Source organism: Bos indicus, chromosome 4 (genome assembly GCF_029378745.1).
Source record: "Bos indicus isolate NIAB-ARS_2022 breed Sahiwal x Tharparkar chromosome 4, NIAB-ARS_B.indTharparkar_mat_pri_1.0, whole genome shotgun sequence".
Classification (NCBI taxonomy): domain Eukaryota; kingdom Metazoa; phylum Chordata; class Mammalia; order Artiodactyla; family Bovidae; genus Bos; species Bos indicus.
In genome coordinates, this window is record NC_091763.1 from 7,681,314 (window position 1) to 7,700,674 (window position 19,361).

A 19,361-nucleotide genomic window follows, 5' to 3' on the forward strand; every position below is an offset into this window, starting at 1 on the left:
CAGACAGAGAAACAGAAGCATCACATGACATCCCTTAATGTGTACTAAAAAGAAATTATACAAATGAACCTAATGCGCACTAAAAAGAAAGTATACAAATGAACTTATCTACAAAACAGAGACTTAGAGAATGAATTTAGGCTTGCTGGGGGTGGTGGGGAGAATGGAGGGAAAGGATAGCTAGGGAGTTTGGGAGCCACATGTACACACTGCTGTGTTTAAAATGGATAACCAACAAGGACCTACTGTAGAGCACAGGGAACTCAGCTCAGTGTTATGGGCCAGCCTGGCTGGGAGGGGAGTTTGGGGAAGGATGGCTGAGTAACTTTGCTGTGCACCTGAAACTCTCACAGCATTATTAACCAGCTATACTCCAATATAAAATAAAAAGTTTAAAAATAAAATATTAAAAACAAGAATTTTTTAGAAGGTATTATTTAGAAAAACTGGTGTGTGATTTTCTCAGCTGAAGCAAAATAAAATGGAAGATCTATTTTTTAAATATCGATTGTAAACTTTGGTAAAATAAACTGATCTGTGACTTTGTTAAAAAATGACAAAATTTAATAAATTTGGAAACTGAAAAACATTTGAATTACTAAGTAAATTCGATCTTTCGTTCTTTTTAAAGTAAAACAGTCATAGTCTGGAAAGTACAAAGACAATTTAATAGAAAAAAATCACAACTATACAGGTACAGAGAGAGGAAAAATACAAATATTAAGATGATCATAGTTATAACTCCATGTAGGTACTTAAAATTTTAAATTAAGTAAATAGGTTATAAAACAGAAATAGAGTCATAGATGTAGAAAACATTTATGGTTACCAAACGGGAAGGTGGGAAAGAGATAAACTGGAAAATCAGGATTGATAAATATATACTACTATGTATAAAACAGGTAACTAATAAGGGAGCTCTACTCAATACTCTGTAATGTGACCTACATTGAAATAGACTATGAAAAATTGTGACTATATGTATAACTGAATCAAATTGCTGTATATCTGAAACTAGCACAGCATTGTACATCAACTATACTTCTGGGGAACACATGTATACCTATGATGGATTCATTTTGATATTTGGCAAAACTAATACAATTATGTAAAATTTAAAAATTAAATAAAATTAAAAATAAATAAATAATTAAAAAAAAAGAAATCGAGTAAATAGGTTCATTGGAAGAGAGAAATATTTTGTTGTCAAAATAACAAAAAAATAGAAGTAACTTAACAGTAGGGCTTCCATGGTGGCTCAGCAGTAAAAAAGCTGCCTGCCAATACCGGAGACGCAGGTTCCCTCCCTGGGGGTCGGGAAGATCCCCTGGAAAAGGAAACGGCAACCCACTCCAGTATTCGTGCCTGAGAAACCCTATGGACAGAGGAGCCCAGTCCCAGGGGTCGCAAAGAGTCAGACACGATTGAATGACTAAACAATGACAAATTAATAGTACGGATTTAACATCAGATTTTTTTCAACAAAACAACTAGTTTTGTTATGAATCGTAAGTTTAAATGATGCATGAAATTTAACAAATAAAATATTTAAATTCCTGACAAAATAGAGTGTGCTGCAGAAATAAAAGGACAGATTGATAATCGACAATCTTTTATTTGTGACATAAATATGTCACAGGGATGAAATGTTCAGTGTGGAGAATATAGTCAATAATAACATAATAACTTTGTGTGGTGACAGATGGTAACTCGATCACCCTGGTGATATTGCTGTAATGTATGGAAAGAGCTAATCACTACGCTGCACACCAGGAACTAGCATAGTGTTATAGGCCAATTACACTTCAGACTGACAAACTCATGGAAAAAGAGATGAGATTTGGGTCACCAGAGGCAGGAATGGCGGGAAGGGGAATCTGATGCAGACAGCCAAAAGGCACGAACTTGCCGTTATAAGATAAATAAGTATTAGGGATGTAAGTGTACAACACGATGAATACAATTAGCACCGCTGTGTGCTATACATGATGGTGGTTAAGAGAAGACAGCTTAAGAATTCTCATCACACAGAAAATATAATTTTCTCTTTCTTTTATATCTATATGAGATGATCGATGATCACTAAATTTGTGATACTAATTTCATGATATACGTAAGCCATTCCATGATATATGTACACCATTATGCTGTACTCCTTCAATTTACACAGGTTTATAAAATGATACTACTGTATGTCCATTATATCTCAATAAAGTTGGAATAAAAAATAGAGGAGGGAAAAAATAAAAAAAAACACTATTATTAGGTGAGTAAGATACACTACCATTGAACATTGCCTGAATGGTTTTAAGGAAAGCAAAAAGGAAATAGGAATCAGAAGCATTACTATAGGAGAAACAGAAGATTTTCATGAATTACTAGGATAAATATTGTATTCTGGATGGAATAAAATACTTTTTAAAAGGAATTAGATTTGTTTCAATGAATGGAAAATATAGAAGGTTTGCAGAAAAGACCAACATTCACATACCAGTTATTTTCAAGTTAATCTATTAGTATAAATGCAATATAAAGTCAAAACTCCAGTGTGAATTGTGAAAACAGCTTTACATTTTTTCTCTACATTGAAAAAAATAACTTATATGCAAAACAGAAATAGATCCACAGACATAAGAAACGAATGGTTACCAAAGGGTAAGGGTGGGGGGGGGGGCATAAATTAGGAGTTTGGGATTGACATATATACTACTATATAGGTGGCTCAGTGGGTAAAGAATCCACCTGCAATGCAGGAGACATGGGAGACATGGGTTCAATCCCTGGGTCAGGAAGATCCCCTGGAGAAGGAAATCACAACCCACTCCAGTACTCTTGCCTGGAGAATTCAACGGACAGAGGAGCCTGGGAGGCTACAGTCCACAGGATCGCACAGAATCTGACACAATTAACACTTTGCATTTTCAAGAGATGAATTACCTCCTGATGAAGACAAATTCACTGCAGATCTAAAACAGATATGCAAGGATTCTACAGAGAAAAGTGCAAAACAAGTAAATGACGCTTTTTTAAATGACCTGAATGAATGGCTCTGTACCAGAGTTAAGGATAAAGAACACAAACTACCATAGAGATGTAAATCTCTTCAAAATATAAAATAAATTTGACTCCATTCCAATCAAGATTCAAATATTGTGACACTTTTATACAAGTTACCAAAATGATTCTAAAAATGATAACTCATAAAGGTACCAAAGTGGTCCAAATTATTCTGGAAATGAAAAACTAGAAAAACAGTCAGGAGGGACCAACTCACCAGTATACATCTGAAACAGAAGGAGGGAAAGTGAGTCCCAGCCTAGCTGCGAACTCGGTGCAAAGAAAAAAACAGACAAAAGACACATGGCTGTGAAGGTGGCCTTAGACAAACTGGAACTGGAATCTTGGACTGGAAAAAAATCAGATTATATGTTCAAATATAGACTCCATGCAAATAATAAACATGAATATAGAAAAGAAGCCTCTGAAAAGAAAATAGCTTTATCATCATAGAAAGAGAATTTCCTGAGACTCAAAAAGGAAGAAATAACAAAGGAATAAAAGAACAAACTGTCTTATCAAAACTGAGAATGTCTACAACAAAATTAAAATACAAGGAACCACTAACAGGTAATACTTGAAACATATAAAGCACGTTGAAGATATTGAATATGTGAATATATTGCCAGTTGAATATATTAAAAACTCTTACCTAATGAGTAAAAAAGACAACCTTATAAAAAAGAACCATAGTCATGACAGGTGATTGGCAGAAAGAAACCCTAGGGAACAGACAGATATGGGGAAAGCACTCTGCCAAGTTCACGAGTAATTAAAGAAATGCAAATCAATCTAACAATGAAATTGCCTGCCCACCAGGCTTGTGAAAAATTAAACCTTTTAATAACTATTCCTGAAGAGGATTATGAACTGTTTATGGAATAAGTGTAGATGAAGTCTACACAGTGATCTTTATAATCGTGTCTGATTTTAAAATACGCTTCTCCCCACATATTTAATCACCTACACTTGACATGCCTACACATATGCAGAAAGTGATAAAATCAGATCCATACACATGGACACCTGTGTATAAACAACGAGCAGGAGACATACAAATATTAACACTGGATTTTAGGATTAGAGGATGAATTTCTGTTCTCCTCGTGCCTGGCACGTCATAGATGGACGATAACTATTTGTCAATGCAAAAAAAAAAATTAGCTAATTAATGAGTACTTATGATATTTTTGAAATTTTTTCCATGAATTTATTTGAACCTATATATAAAAATCTCAAGCAAATTACTTCCAAGTCTATTAAGAGATAACTCTAGGATTCCTGGTAGACAGACTATGAAACTGAGAACTTGGTGGCTATTTATATAATGACCCTCAGAGAACGTATCACAATGCCTGTCGCGTTCTTTATGTCAGTTCCATGAGAGATTTCTGAAATCTATTATCAAGTTACAATTAATTCGCTCTAGCAGGAAAAGCAGAAGGATATGTGCCGGGACCTGTCGTACAGCACTGATGCTCAGAAGAGCAGGGTACAGGGTGGGCGTGGGGAACAGCTAAAGGGTTATTAGGACACATACGCACGGCACACAGATGGGACAGACGGAAAACTGCTGAACTGCCAGAAAGGCAAAGTCTGGGGGTAAAACAAATGAAACTACCCCGCCCCTGCCAGCCCCTGCACTGCAGTGAGCCGTCTGAAGCTCCACCCCGTCCGTGGCAAAGCAGAAGAAGCCGGCCCCGGCCACTCCCACCCACCCGGCTTCCATGGGGCAGAGCACCGAGCATCAGTGCTGGAAGAGGGTGGCCCTGGGCTGCTTTCACCACCCTCTGGCTGGAAACATCAAGTCCATTTCATTCCCTCTTAGAGGCCTTTTTCCCCTCTTGTGAGCAGTGGTCACTGGAAATAAATTTGGAGGCCAATGACCTCCTCTGACTTTAGAGCACAGGATGGGGGGAGGCTGGGATTCTCTAGATTTGATGATCATCTCTACAGGCAATAACGTGATGGAACGTGGACTTTACCCCGTGGGAGTCCTGACGACGGCGTGTCCCGAGCTTGGAGGCAGGTCCCCAGTCAGCATTTTGAAAGTGGTGGTTTTCCCAGCCCCGTTCACCCCGAGAAGCCCAAAGCACTGAAGGCAGAAAAAGAAACAGACCATAAAATCAAAATTACATCAGAAACGGCACTTGCTTTCAACTCCTTTTGTGCTACTTTTGGTTTGTATTATTTGTAGCCTTTTACAATCATAAAATAAGTGTATAAAGCACTTTATAGCTCACACAGTACTTCTGAAATCACTGTGACATTTGAGAGGTATAATTTCAGCATTAATTCACAGACAATATATTCACGTCTGGAAAATGAAAGAGCACGACAAGTAAGTGCAATTACCACAAATTATGCTGAATCCTGTCTGATAAGACAGGGGCCCACATCACAGGTTCCTGTGTCCCTCCGGTTGGCACAGGATTTTTAGGAGTCACGTCATCATAGTCATGACTATCCCAGTGCCTTCCTCTGTCTCTGAATCTCTCTCTGTCCTCTAACTCTGATGATGGCCTAAGCCTGACAACTAGTGAAGAAAGCCCTCTATTTCCATATGATCACAATCAGCATCAGGTCACCTTTTCCTGCTTCACTGTGTCATATTCTGTGTGGAACACGGCCCCGCTGTCTTTTGCAGCCCAGTGTCTACCTTGAACCTAGGCTATTCTTAGCTGGAGATGCTGTGGTGGAAGCCGAGACGCTTATCCTTACTGACCTCCTTCCAGGACACCTGTTTCTCGATGTCTGGGCACTGCTGGCTTCCTGGCTCCCTGAATCCTGGGTTTCCTGTGGCTGAGCCCACTTGGTTAGCACAGAGCCCTGTTTTGTAGCTCTGGGAGCAGTCTGCTTCAACACCTATGCTTTCCCCACCTTAGTGGGTCTCTTCTACCCTCTGAAACATGGGGCCATCCTGCTGCAGATCTGTGCTGTCCCATCACTCATGTCAGCCAGACCACACCGGAGCTGCTGCCCCAGGTACAACACCATCAGGTAATTGGAGCACATTCTACCCTCCGGGTTGAGGTTGAAGTTTAGCAGAGCCCACTTTCTCACACTCCTGCTTCCCCACTCCGCCCATTCCTGCCTCCCTGCTCTCAGGCTCCACCCCCGCCACCCTCTCTAGACTTATGGCTCTGAGACCATTCACTTCACTCTGCGCCTTTCAACCTTGATCCGCTGTTACATCACACTGGGCACTGTTTATGACCTCCCACAGCCTGCCCAATTATTAATTCCTGGAGGGAAAGGGGCACAGCATAGCCATCTCGGTGTTTTCCGTAGGCTTTTGCACAATTCTTTACATCTAAGTCATTAAACTCAGACATTCAAATAAAGCCTAGTGAATAGAATCCCAAGATGAATGCATCCTGGACCATTTAAGATATCTGGAGCATTTCTCTTAGGACATTTTTCAAGGTTTTTTTCTTACTCCTTAAATCTATCACGAAGAAGGAACTGTTGGTTAGTCATTCAGTCATGTCTGTTTTGAGACCCCATGGACTGTAGCCCACCAGGCTCCTCTGTCCATGGCATTTCCCAGGCAAAAATACTGGTGTGGGCCATTTCCTCCTCCAGAAGATCTTCCTCCTCTAGGGAGTCATTCCCAGCCCAGATATTGAACTTGTATCTCTTGCACTGGCAAGCAGGTTCTTTACACTGAGCAAACATGGAAGCCATGGAGAAGTAATAGCAAAATGGAAGTTGTTTTCTTTTTAAGCGAGGGTAAAAAAATAGTTCCATAAGATGGCAAAAATCACAATACTAGTTCTAGAGTTGAGCAGCAAACACAAACCCTGCAAAAAAACACTTGTTTAACATCTGTCCTGTCTGACTGCACACCTTGGTGCAGGGTGCCATGTCCCTGGGTAGGCACGGATCCATCCTCTCTCGGCTCCTCTCTACCTCAGATCCACTCACAGCAGAGCTTGGATACCAATCAGATACCCACATAACCTACTTTGAATTCCTCAGAAGTTTGGAACAATATGAATGCAAGATAGTCTCATTTATTTTAACAGTTAATTAAAAGTAATCACTTCCAGAACTGACTTCCCTTTATGCGTTAAGCATGCATCAGGAACAATTTACGTGGCTTCTGTCAGTTCAGAAAAAACACTTCTACTAGAATTAATGCCACGTTCATGAAAAATAACTCTAAGCTAGCTGTGGTGTGTGAGAGTTTTTACTTTTTCAGAGTAACATTTTATTAGATGGCTTAATTGGCCACTTAAAGAGTACTGAAGTTCAAACAGGAGTTAGAAGTGTTTTCCTTAATTAATCGGATTTATAAAATATTTGCACTCAATGGAGAGTCACCCTGTAACCCAAACAACAATGAAAAGTCCTGGGTCACTTGGGCTTCCCTGGTGGTTCCCTGGTAAAGAACCCGCTGGCCAAGCAGGAGATGCGAGTTCAATCCCTGAGTTGGGAAGATCCCCTAGAGAAGGGAATGTCTACCCACTCCAGTATTCTGTCCTGGAGAATCCCATGGACACAGGAGCCTGGTGGGCTACAGTCCATGCGTTAGCAACTGAACAACACCAACCTTGATCACTTAAATTTTTAAAATTATGAAAGAGGATAAACCCCATCAATCAATCAGCAGAGTTTTCACTAGCGAAAGTCAACCGACTCTTTATACAGATCCAGGAGAGATTCCTAAAATGTGCAGATGCTTTCAGTTGTGATGTCAGATATTCTAAGGGAATAACATGAGAAGATCAACAATTAGACTGAGGCCTGTTTGCAGCAGAAAAGGTACAGGCAGAAGTCTCTTACCTCTCCCCTGCGTACGCCCAAGCTGATATCTTGCACGGCGGTCGTGCTCTTGAAGAAGCCCCTGTAACTCTTACTGAGGTTGTACAGCACCAGAGTGTCTCCGCTGGTTCTGCCTTTCAGCACCCTCACTTGCTCTTTTTCAACATCTATGTCCTTGGAAGATGTGACTGTGCCTTGAATGGCAGAGTGGCCCCTGGGAGGATAGATAATTCAGAGTTAATTCACACCTGGGAGATGGGCCAGAAGAATTGAGGGGGAAAGAAAGGTCAGAGTTCATCCAAACGGTGACACGGATGGACACCAAACTCAAACCACTTGCTGATTTTAGGAACAATAAAGTCACGCCAGACTTTTGTGCCAGAGGACAAATAATTTATCACAAAGTTGTAAGAAATCAACTAGTCCGACCACTTTGAGCAAGTGAAGCCAAGACTTAGTTGCTCAGTTGTGTATGACTCTGAGACCCCATGGACTATGGCCTGTCAGACTCCTCTGTCCATGGAATTCTCCAGGCAGCAATACTGGAGTGGGTTGCCAGTTCTTTCTCCAGGGGGTCTTTTCAACCCAGGGATTGATCCTGGGTCTCCCGCATTAACAGGTGGATTATTTACTATCTGAGTCAGCAGGAAAGCCCTGGAGCAAACAAGCCCCTTGATAAACTAGATTATACATGAAAGTCTCCAAGTGCTACAGTTCCGCAGCACGCACTGGACTGTGTAAAAGAATACACGGGAGGCACGCGACAGACACCTGCCAGGTGAGCACAAAGCTAACTCTCGCCTCTGATTTATTTTCCCTAAATCTGAGCCAGCTCACTTTCTAATCTTTATGATTTTCTTTTCTGGTGCATTTTGCCTTTCGAGTAAATCCCAATTTCTGCAAACTGTAATAAGCCAATATTTTAGTAACTAAATGAGTACAGATCACTGAGATAGTGTTGCACCCACATCAATTTCCTGTTTTATCAATGTAATATTGTAGTGTACTGTGTTTTATCCTATCACAGTATTGTTGGGAGAAGCTGGGTGAAAGGGTCATAGAATTTCTCTGGACTGATTTTGCTATTTCTTATGAGTCTTAAGCTATTTTAAAATTTTAAAAGTATTAAAAATACAATAAAATATCTAGAGCTAGACTCCAGTGCCCCCAGCCCCTTTCCCTGTACTATCTTTTTCATACCTGAAATCATGACTGGACAAACATATAATTTTCTCAACACACAACACAGATGATTAGAAAATACAGCTACACATGCAGGAGTATGTGTTATATGATGGATTTTATATAACGTTCAAAAGCATAAGAAATGAATCCGTCTATAGAGTGGGATAGGAAAGCCTGGTGTGCTGCAGTCCATGGGGCTGCAAAAACACGACTTAGGGACTGAACAGCAAACAGAGTGTGGTTGACTGACAGGGGGTTCTGAGGGGACTTCAGGTGCTACTGACTGGGGGAAGGTATCGCAGCTGTGTTCAATTTACGAACACTCACTGAATTTGACACTTTCTCCTTGACTGTTGGGCGCCCTTCCCCAGGTGAGGGTGCGTTCTATGGCCCTCAGCCTTGTCTGGTCATCCAGAGGCTGTCTCTCACTCCACCAGGACACACATCACCTTATCCCTTCCTGTTTCCAAGACCCATCAGCAGTTTCGACCATCTCCTCATTAGCATCGCCGGGCAGCTCTGTGCCTGCTGCCTGGTCTCAGGCCAGAGAGTCTGCTCTTAGGGCTTGGGGCTCCAGCACATCTACTGGTTTCATCTCAAGTGGATCTGGTGGGTGGGGGGCTCTGAGTGAGGTCACTGCCCGTTGGCCTCCTCCCCACAACACAACATGCAGTTCATGCCCCTGTACTCAGAAACGAGCTGCCTGGCCATCCTCCAACTGACAATCATGAAAAACGGCATCTGTGTCAAGAGGAAGGAGCCTGGTGGGCATTGGTGCAGCAGGTCCTTGCAGGGATTTAGTGCAGCTGATATCAGAAGGGAGACGCTGCCCTGGGCCATGTGGCTGCTCAGACCCAGCTGGCAACTGGGATATAGAGAGCAGAAACTGCCTCCAGACCAGAGAGACAACAAACAGGGACCTCCCCCTGACCCCCCACCCCATGACCAAAACCCACCCAACCTGACTCGTGTGTGGCTGGAGTGCAGGTTCTGATGTGGTCCTGGGTCTGGGCAGACAACACAGGCTGACAGAGGGACTGCAGGCTGTAAGCAGGCGCCGGGTGGGCAAGGGCAGTGGGGAGCCGGCACCAAGTCAGGCGGGAGACAGTCCACTTAGGAGGGCTGCAGGAACTGTCTGCCCAGATGCAGAGGGTAGGGTGTTCCTATTTTTCCAGGAATTCACTGCAACAGTGTAAAATATTTCCTGCACAAGGAATTTATAGAGTCAGGTAGAGGAGAGGAACAAACACGTTAAAACAACACTGACGGCCCTAATGGTAAATGCGAGCTGTAACAGAAACACTGGCAGGACGTCATGCTGGGCTGGAGAGGCAGGAGGACCTACAGGGAGGGTCCTGGAGATGAGGAAGGCCGTCCTGGCAAAGGACCAGCCCAGACTGGAGATCAGGGCCAATGTCACAGGTGGAGACAGAAGGGACATCACATGGAGCGGCCCTGAGCATGAGCTGCCAGGCTTGAAGGGCCTGGCTGAGAAGCTTGGACTTGGCTTTCAGGCAGTGATTAGTGACCTGGTTAGATCTACATTTTAAAAACACATTAATTTGGTCAGATCATTGTCATTCTTAATGGAGTGACAGGTAACCCAGTGTCTAAGTTATATTTAATTTCTGGATTCTGTAACCTTGACAATGACAAAGAACAACAAATATTGACTATTTACTGCAGATAACAAGGGCGTTATTCTAATATTTGGTTTCACTTATACTTTTCCACTCCAAAATCACTGCAGATGGTGACCACAGCCATGAAATTAAAAGACACTTGCTTCTTGGAAGAAAAGCTATGACCAGCCGAGACAGCATATTCAAAAGCAGAGACATTACTTTACCAACAAAGGTCCGTCTAGTCAAAGCTACGGTTTTTTCAGTGGTCATGTATGGATGTCAGAGTTGGACCATAAAGAAAACTGAGCACCAAAGAATTGATGCTTTTGAACTGTGGTGTTGGAGAAGACTCTTGAGAGTCCCTTGGACTGCAAGAAGATCAAACCTGTCAATTAGTGTGTTTTGTAGAACATTTTCCTTAATTGATAAGCATCATCATTGCCAAATAGCAATAAAATGTATTTCACTAGTGATTCTAATAAAAGTATGTACACAGAAGTAAAAATAAATAAATAAAGGAAATCAGTTCTGAATATTCATTGGAAGGACTAATGCTGAAGCTGAAACTCCAATACTTTGGCCACCTGACTCGAAGAACTGACTCATTTGGAAATTCCCTGATGCTGGGAAAGACTAAAGGCAGGAGGAAAAGGGGATGACAGAGGATGAGACGGTTGGATGGCGTCAAACGACTTGATGGACATTAGTTTGAGCAAGCTTCAGGAGTTGGTGATGGACAGGGAAGCCTGGCATGCTGCAGTCCATGGGGTTTCATGTAGGGTAACACCCAAAGTCTTTACAGAAAAATCTTTTGATGCTGCAGCAGGATTGAATACCCTGAAATCTGCTGAAGGGGTTTCTACAAAATAAGTTTTAAAATAGATTAAACTATGGAGGGCCGAATACAGGACCAATTACATTTGAAAGACACACAGAATTCTATTTCAACCTCTGCCAGTATTGGAAATCTAGATTCCAGAGGGATTGTGGCTAACTCAAGAGAGGTTTGTGATGGGTATTCAAATGGTTCTCCACTTTAGCAGATTCTAAAGGAAGTATGTTGATGAATTGACTGAGGGGGAGAAATTCTATAAGGAAATCATCATGGAGTGTTACTACTAGGTCTATAATATTTAACAGTTTCTCCTGTGATATAGCCCTAATTAGTACTTCCTCCATGAAGTATCCCTTTCTTAGAGCAACTCCACAGATTCAGGCCACAAGGGTTACAGAGGGAGAGACATGCCACTGTGGACCCTACATAAGAAAGTACACTCCTTGCTTAATATTTAAAATGTGTTATCTGTCAATACGTCACACATCCTTGCAAAACCACTTGTGATCCTATTGAGAATATAGAGATGCGGGTATAAGAATGTGTTTGTGTGGACATGGGCACACACAAACTCACGTGGACAGCACACATCATGTACACATACACCCCTTGGGCTACTGACTTTCATTCTCACCTAACAAAGAGGAGGACATTATCAGCACCATTACTGAATAACAGTAATTAAATAAAACATTTTTAGTGCTAATAACAAGAGGATCCCTCCCAGCATCAGGGTCTTTTCCAATGAGTCAACTCTTCGCATGAGGTGGCCAAAGTACTGGAGTTTCAGCTTCAGCATCAGTCCTTCTAATGATCAGTCCTGGGTGTTCATTAGAAGGACTGATGTTGAAGCTGAAACTCCAATACTTTGGCCACCTCATGTGAAGAGTTGATTCATTGGGAAAGACCCTGATTCTGGGAAAGATTGAAGGCAGGAGGACAAAGAGATGAGAGAGGATGAGATGGCTTGATGGCATCACTGACTCAATGGACATGAGTTTCGGTAAGCTCCGGGAGTTGGTGATGGACAGGGAGGCCTGGCGTGCTGCAGTTCATGGGGTCGCAAAGAGTCGGACACGACTGAGTGACTGAACTGAACTGAACAAGAGGATCTTCAAAGGGCAAGTGGTTATCAGCACTGACTTTCTTACACACCTGCTTTTAGGAGTTGATGCTATTTTCCACAAAATGATATTATGTTATGAAAGTGAAAGTGTTAGTCACTAAGTCATGTTCAACTCTTTGAGACCCCATGGAAAGTAGCCCATCAGGCTCCTCTGTCCATGGGACTTCCCAGGCAAGAATACTGGAGCAGGTTGCCTTTCCTTCTCCAGAGGATCTTCCTAACCCTGGGATCGAATCAGTGTTTCCTGCATTGCAGGAAGATTCTCTACCATCTGAGCCACCAGGGAAGTCAAGAGTATGTTATGGGATCAACTGAATTCACCCTAGGTGCTACAATCAGAGTAAGAGGAAAACTGAGCAATTGTAAGAAGGAAAATTCATTAAGGTGACTAATGGGTTGGGTTGATTATCTCACCCAATTAAGAATTGGGTGGATTATCTCAGAGGTTGACACCTTTTCTTTTGTCATTCCCCTTCCTAATGTCAGAAACTCACCAATGAAAAGAAAAAAACAAACAAAAACAAAGCAAACAAAAACTGTCAAACCCTAACTATGAGGTGTGGGTACGACACTGTTCAGAACGTTTCTTGTCCCGCAGCCTCCAGGATGGATTTGCTGCTCCATCTTTATTCAGACACTAGTTCCATCAAGGACGAGCCCTGCAGGACGTACCTGGGTTGCAGCCAGAGGTCTCTGTGAAGCAGCACCCTCAGGAGGAGAAGGACCGAGCCTTGTACAGCCAACTGCACGAAGATCCAGCCCAGGAAGTTCATCTCAAATGGGCTCACATAGGAGTCGACGCCAAAGTTATGGGTCAGGTCGTACCTGATCTGATTGTAACAGAGTTCTATCAGCCCCTGACCCAGGCAGAACTGAGGGAAAATAGTGAAGACCCACTTGAGGACGTCATAGATGTTCTGTAAATTCTGTGCAGTGAAAGAAAGAGAAGTCAAAGTGAGAGCTCTTCGTAAAGAAGACATACAAAACCCTCAATCTTACAGCCAATAGCATCCAGTGTTCCCTTACAATGTAAACTCATGGCTGTTCACAATGAGTTGTCTCTACTAGTGTGGTTCAAGGACAATAGAAAATCAAAAAAAAAAAAGGCTTTTAGGTCAACACAAAATCAAAACAGCCCAATCAAAAACTGGGCAGAAGTCTTAAAGAGACATTTCTCTGAGGAAGACATACAGATGGTCAATAGGCATAAAAAGATGCTCATCATTGCTAAGTATTAGAGAAATGCCAATCAAGACCACAATGAGATATCACCAGTCAGAATGACCATCATCAAGAAGTCTACAAATGCTGAAGAGGGTGTGGAGAAAAAGGAACCCTCCTACACTGTTGGGGTGGGAAAGTAAACTGGTGCAGCCACTATGGAAAACAGGACGAAGATTCCCTAAAAAGCTAAAAACAGAGCTACCATATGATCCAGCAATCCCACTTCTGGGCACATATCCAGTGAAAATCTAATTTGAAGAGATACATGCACCCCTATGCTCACAGCAGCACTATTTACAATGGCCAAGACATGGAAACAACCGAAATGTCCTTCAACAGATGAAGGGATAAAGAAGATGTGGTGCACACACACAATGAACCATTACTCAGTCATAGAAAGGGATGACATAATGCCAGCTGTAGCAACATGGAGGCTACTAGAGGTTATTACACTAGGTGAAGCAAGTCAGAAAGCAAAAGACAAATGTTATATGCTACTACTCATATGTGGAATCCAAACTACAACACAAATCAGCTGATCCGTGAAACAGACACAGACTCACAGACATAGAGGACAGATCTGCAGTTGCCAAGGGCAGAGGGGAAGGGGAGGGGTGGAGAGGGAGTTTTGGATTAGTAGATGCAAGCTATTACAATATAAAGAATGAATCAACAACCAGGCCCCACTGTATGGTACAGGGAACTACATTCAGTACCCTGTGATCAGCCATAATGGAAAAGAACATGAAAAAGAAAGTACAGACGCATATGATTGAGTCACTGTACTGCTGCACAGTAGTAATTAACACAACATTGTAACTCAACTCTACTTCAATAAAAAAATAAGCTGAAAAATAAGAGTAATAAAGCAAAAAATGACTTTTGGGGGGCATGTATTGTTACATCAGTTTACTGTCCTTTGCATGCAGACATGAGAAAAACATGAAAGGCTCATTTAATGATCCTTTGGTTCAAGTCTTGACCAACTACCACTATTTACAGATTTCAAGCAGTCCTAAAGGGGCTTATTATCCCACTTTTCATAAAACTATGTCCCTGGATCAAATAATATATGACTTCAAAGGGTTCCGTTTTAACAAGATGGAAACAGGAGACTATTATAGCTTTTAACTCAGGATCTGACAGTTCAGGGAATAATTAATTAATGGTGAGGACTCAGATCTGACTGCAAGAAAGTCACACACTATCTCTTACCACATGAACAAAGCTATTTGCAACTCATAACACCAACTTGGTAAATAACCCACATGTGTTGAGTGTAGCCACACAAAGTCACAGAACAGCAATTCACAAGTGTCTGATTCATAATGTCTCTACTTCATCAATTGGAGATTGATAAAGTAGAGACATAAATTACTGAAACTCTGAGCTTTTTCCAAAAGCCAAAACTACTGAGTGGGCACACCACAACTAGAGAGCCCATGCACCACAATGAAAGATCCACACGACACAACCAAGATCCCACGTGCCGCAACCAAGACCCAGTGCAGCCAAATAAATAAAAATTAAAAAAAAAACTATGATTTTTTTCACCTACCTGCATCCCCCATCCCTCAAAAGAGAACTTCCGCAGTGGGAGAGACAGATGCGCCGCAGCCTGAATTAGAGCCCCAAATGCCTTTTCTGTGCATATCTGCTTATAAACTGTGACTTGGTCAAAACTAAAATGCTCACATTAACAATATTGTTTGTCTGCTGCTGCTAAGTCACTTCAGTCATGTCCGACTCTGTGCGACCCCATAACGGCAGCCCACTAGGCTCCCCCATCCCTGGGATTCTCCAGGCAAAAACACTGGAGTGGGTTGCCATTTCCTTCTCCAATGCATGAAAGTGAAAAGTGAAAGTGAAGTTGCTCAGTCGTGTCCGACTTAGCGACCCCATGGACTGCAGCCCACCAGGCTCCTCCATCCATGGGATTTTCCAGGCAAAGTACTGGAGCGGGGTGCCATTGCCTTCTCCGATTGTTTGTCTACATAGTGGTTAATACCAGCTCTACTGGTCTTTGGCACTGGTCTGAAAACCTAGTCCCCTTTCTCATCTTATGTCATGTTTTCATAGGAATATGTTACCTCTTGAACTTACAAAGGAATATCTGAAAATCACCCATTTATGACGTTGATCTTTTTAAGTGGAGCATATCAAAATAAAGAGCAAAGGGAAAAAAAGACCTCAGCAACAGCAAGGAAATGCCTTTTGTTATCTGTTAACAATTGAGCTTGACTCATTTTTTTGCAAACAACTTACTGCCTGCAGATTTCTCTCCAAGTGAACAAAGCTGTTTATAACGGGAGGCAACAAGGCATCCCACTGACCTCAGTCTCAGGACCTCAAGACTCTGGGTTGGTTTGCTCTGCAGGTCTAGAAGAACCCTCCTCCTCCTCCTCCTCTTCTGTCTGTGACCCGTCCCCAGGGCAGGGACTGTCTACTTCGAATCTGCCTGTCTTCCCATTTAGGTCATGACTGAGATCCATGGTATATCAGCGCTCTGACGGGGACAAGGAAGCTCTGTTCTGCCTCCACTAACTTCAATGCTCTCTCGAGTTAAAGTCAATGAATCGTTCTGCTAGTTTGCTATTTAAAGTCTAGACACACTAATACAGATTAGTGTCAATAACAGATCTAAAAAAATCACCAGAATAAATTGTTTCTTTCAATTGGATCCAAAAATGCTTGTTTACAGAGCTCGCTGCTTCTGTACAAACTTGAGGAAAAGAACACAAGCTGTTGCTGTAGAATCAATCAGGTCCCAGTGCGTCTGGGCACGGGAAGGGAGCTCAGCCTCCAACTTGCTGGACACTGACCAGCAGCTCGTCCTCCAGACTGGGCCTTTCTGAGGCTGTTTTCTCAGCCTCTGAGTGGATCCAACGCCAGGACTAGTGAGGAACGGGGCCCACACAGATAGTAGGAAGTCAGGAGAGAACGGTGTGGCCAGAGCCAAGAAGGGAAAGTGTGGAAAGACGGGCAGAGGAGGCTTCAAACTCTGAAGTCCATCCCCACAGGCAGCCCAGGGGAGGCTGAGAAAGAGAGAAGATGAGTTACTGTGGACAAAACCCAGCAGGCCTCACAGGGAGGAGACTGGCCCGACAAGAGTCAGCGGGTGGGAGGGGGTAGCCAGCACTGCTGGGTTCCACTGGACCCTGATACCTGCTGGAGTGACAGCTCCGAAGTGGCCCTCCCGATACAGACAGCCTGATGGAAGGGGTTCCCTGAGAGAGGCACCTCCTCACCCGGATAAATATTCCTGGGCCAGGAGTCCAGTAACAGGGAAGCCTTCTGCTCCAAAACTCTGAGAGCAGCAAATCTAAATCTGTCCCAGGGCTCCGAGGGGAGAGGGCACAATCACCTGGAAAATCCAAACCCGCTGTGGCCTGAGAGTATGGTCTGCTGCTGCAGCTAAGTCGCTTCAGTCGGATCTGACTCTGTGCGACCCCATAGACAGCAGCGCACCAGGCTCCCCAGTCCCTGGGGTTCTCCAGGCAAGAACAGTGGAGTGGGTTGCCATTTCCTTCTCCAGTGCATGAAAGTGAAAAGTGAAAGTGAAGTCGCTCAGTTGTGTCCAACTCTTCGTGACCCCATGGACTGCAGCCTACCAGGCTCCTCCACCCATGGGATTTTCCAGGCAAGAGTACTGGAGTGGGCTGCCAGACCGGAGCATCCAAGCCCAAAGACAGGAATGTCTGAGCCCTGTTCCCACGATGCCCAGACAGGACACACTTCACACAAACAGCCACTCTTTCAACCATCGATCGGTCATTCATCCACAAACAGGGATGCGGCCGTGAATGCACTGCTCAGTCTGCCCTTCACCCAGGAAGCAGGAGCACAAACAACTCATCTTCTGCCTGCGGCTGCCAGCCTGGATCTGCTGCGTGTCAAGGCACAGATGTTTCTGCTAAGTGGAGTCCCTGTCTCTCTCTGGAGGTAAAGACAGTGGACACCAGCACATCTGCAGTGAAGCCCAGTTGGAAAAGGAATGGTCTCGGGGTGAGTCGACCCTCTGTCCCTCCCCTCGCCCCTGGGAGGCCATGCAGAGGGTCACGGACCTGAGCCTTGGAGACGATGGCCAGCAGCCGGGGCATGACCGTCATCAGCATGGTACAGAGGCCAAAGATGAAGTTCAAGGAGATGTAGGAGATGAAAGCGACGTCCGAGCTGGAGAAGATCCTCGAGACGAGATACATCCAGGGAAGAGTGGCATACCTGAAAATCAAAGTGAAAAGCCGTGCTCCTCGACCTGCAATTCTTCCTTCTCTAGAGACTGAATCATAGACGAGATGCTGTTGGCTGGTTAGTCTTCCTCCCTCAATGAACAGAAGCACACTTGACTTAATAAAGCTGGCAGTATTTTCTAAAGATGAAGCGCATTTTCTGTAATATCAGAGCCTGGGTCGGGTCAAACCCAGGCCTGGGCGTGCAGCTTCATGAGCCAAAGAAAGGCCCACGTCCCCCACCCGGTGGGGCGAGCTTGGCCTTGCTCCTCCCTCACAGCTTCTCAGCAAACAGACATGACACCTGTTTGTCAGAGTGAGAATTAAAGCTATCACAAGCGGTGAACGCTATACAAAAAGAGGACCTCAGATGAAAATGGAAAGCTTCCTCTCTGGGGTGCCCTCACGGGCTTCATGCCTTATGCCTCCAGTGTGTGCTCTGACCTCCCCACTCCTACAGCCCCCCAGGTGGGAGCCGTGGCCCCGTTTTACCACGGCACTGACAAGGCTCAGATGCCTGACTGGGAATCCACAGCTGGAAAGGACGTGGAGCTGAAGTGGGAGTCGTTTCTGTGTGACCCGAAGCTGGGCAGTGGACAGCGAAGCCCAGAAGTGGCCCCCACAGGCTTCAGATGGCCTCACGCTGTAGGAAAACACCCACAAGGTTCCTCACAGGAAAACACCTCTTCGTGTTTCCTTCTCCAGAGCACAGAGCCAGGATTTATTCACGGTTGACTCCCCTCAGCTTCCTCCTGTGACCTCCCCAACCCACCTACCCCACCAAGCAAAGGAAGCTGGTACCTCAATGTGGACGCCAGCAGAGAAGTCACTGACTTTTTAAAAAAATGTTTATTAATGTTTTTTAACTTTTTTATATTGGAGTAGAGCTGATTAATAATGTCATGATAGTTTCAGGTGGAGCAAAGGGACTCAGTCACAAATGTACATGGATCCACTCTCCCCCAGACTCCCCTACCATCCAGGCTGCCACATAACACTGAGCAGAGTTCCCTATGCTAAACAGTAGGTCCTTGCTGGTTATCTATTTTAAATATATCAGTGTGTACGTGTGTGCTCAGTCATTTCACTAGTGTCCAACTACGACCCCATGGACTGTAGCTCACCAGGCTCCTCTGTCCACGGGATTCTTCAGGCCAGAATACTGGAGTGGGCTGCAAGAGTACTGGATCCTCCTCCAGGGGATCTTCCTGACCCCGGGATCGAACCCGAATCTCTTGAGTCTTCTGCTTTGGCAGGCAGGTTCTTTACCGCCAGCGCCACCTAGTAAGCCCAGCAGTGCGTAATGCCAATCC

General features: G+C 43.8%; 1 protein-coding gene across 1 annotated transcript in view; it reads right to left on the minus strand.

The window, feature by feature from the left end:
* The window catches only part of ABCA13 (ATP binding cassette subfamily A member 13), a 335,950-nt gene that overhangs the window by 93,661 nt on the left and 222,928 nt on the right, over positions 1 to 19,361 (minus strand). The window contains exons 38-41 of the mRNA XM_070787451.1: positions 17,884 to 18,040; positions 13,268 to 13,521; positions 7,846 to 8,038; positions 5,043 to 5,152 (exon numbers count right to left, since the gene is read on the minus strand). Coding sequence (XP_070643552.1) covers positions 5,043 to 5,152; positions 7,846 to 8,038; positions 13,268 to 13,521; positions 17,884 to 18,040 — 714 coding nt within the window. The remainder of the gene's footprint in view (positions 1 to 5,042; positions 5,153 to 7,845; positions 8,039 to 13,267; positions 13,522 to 17,883; positions 18,041 to 19,361) is intronic.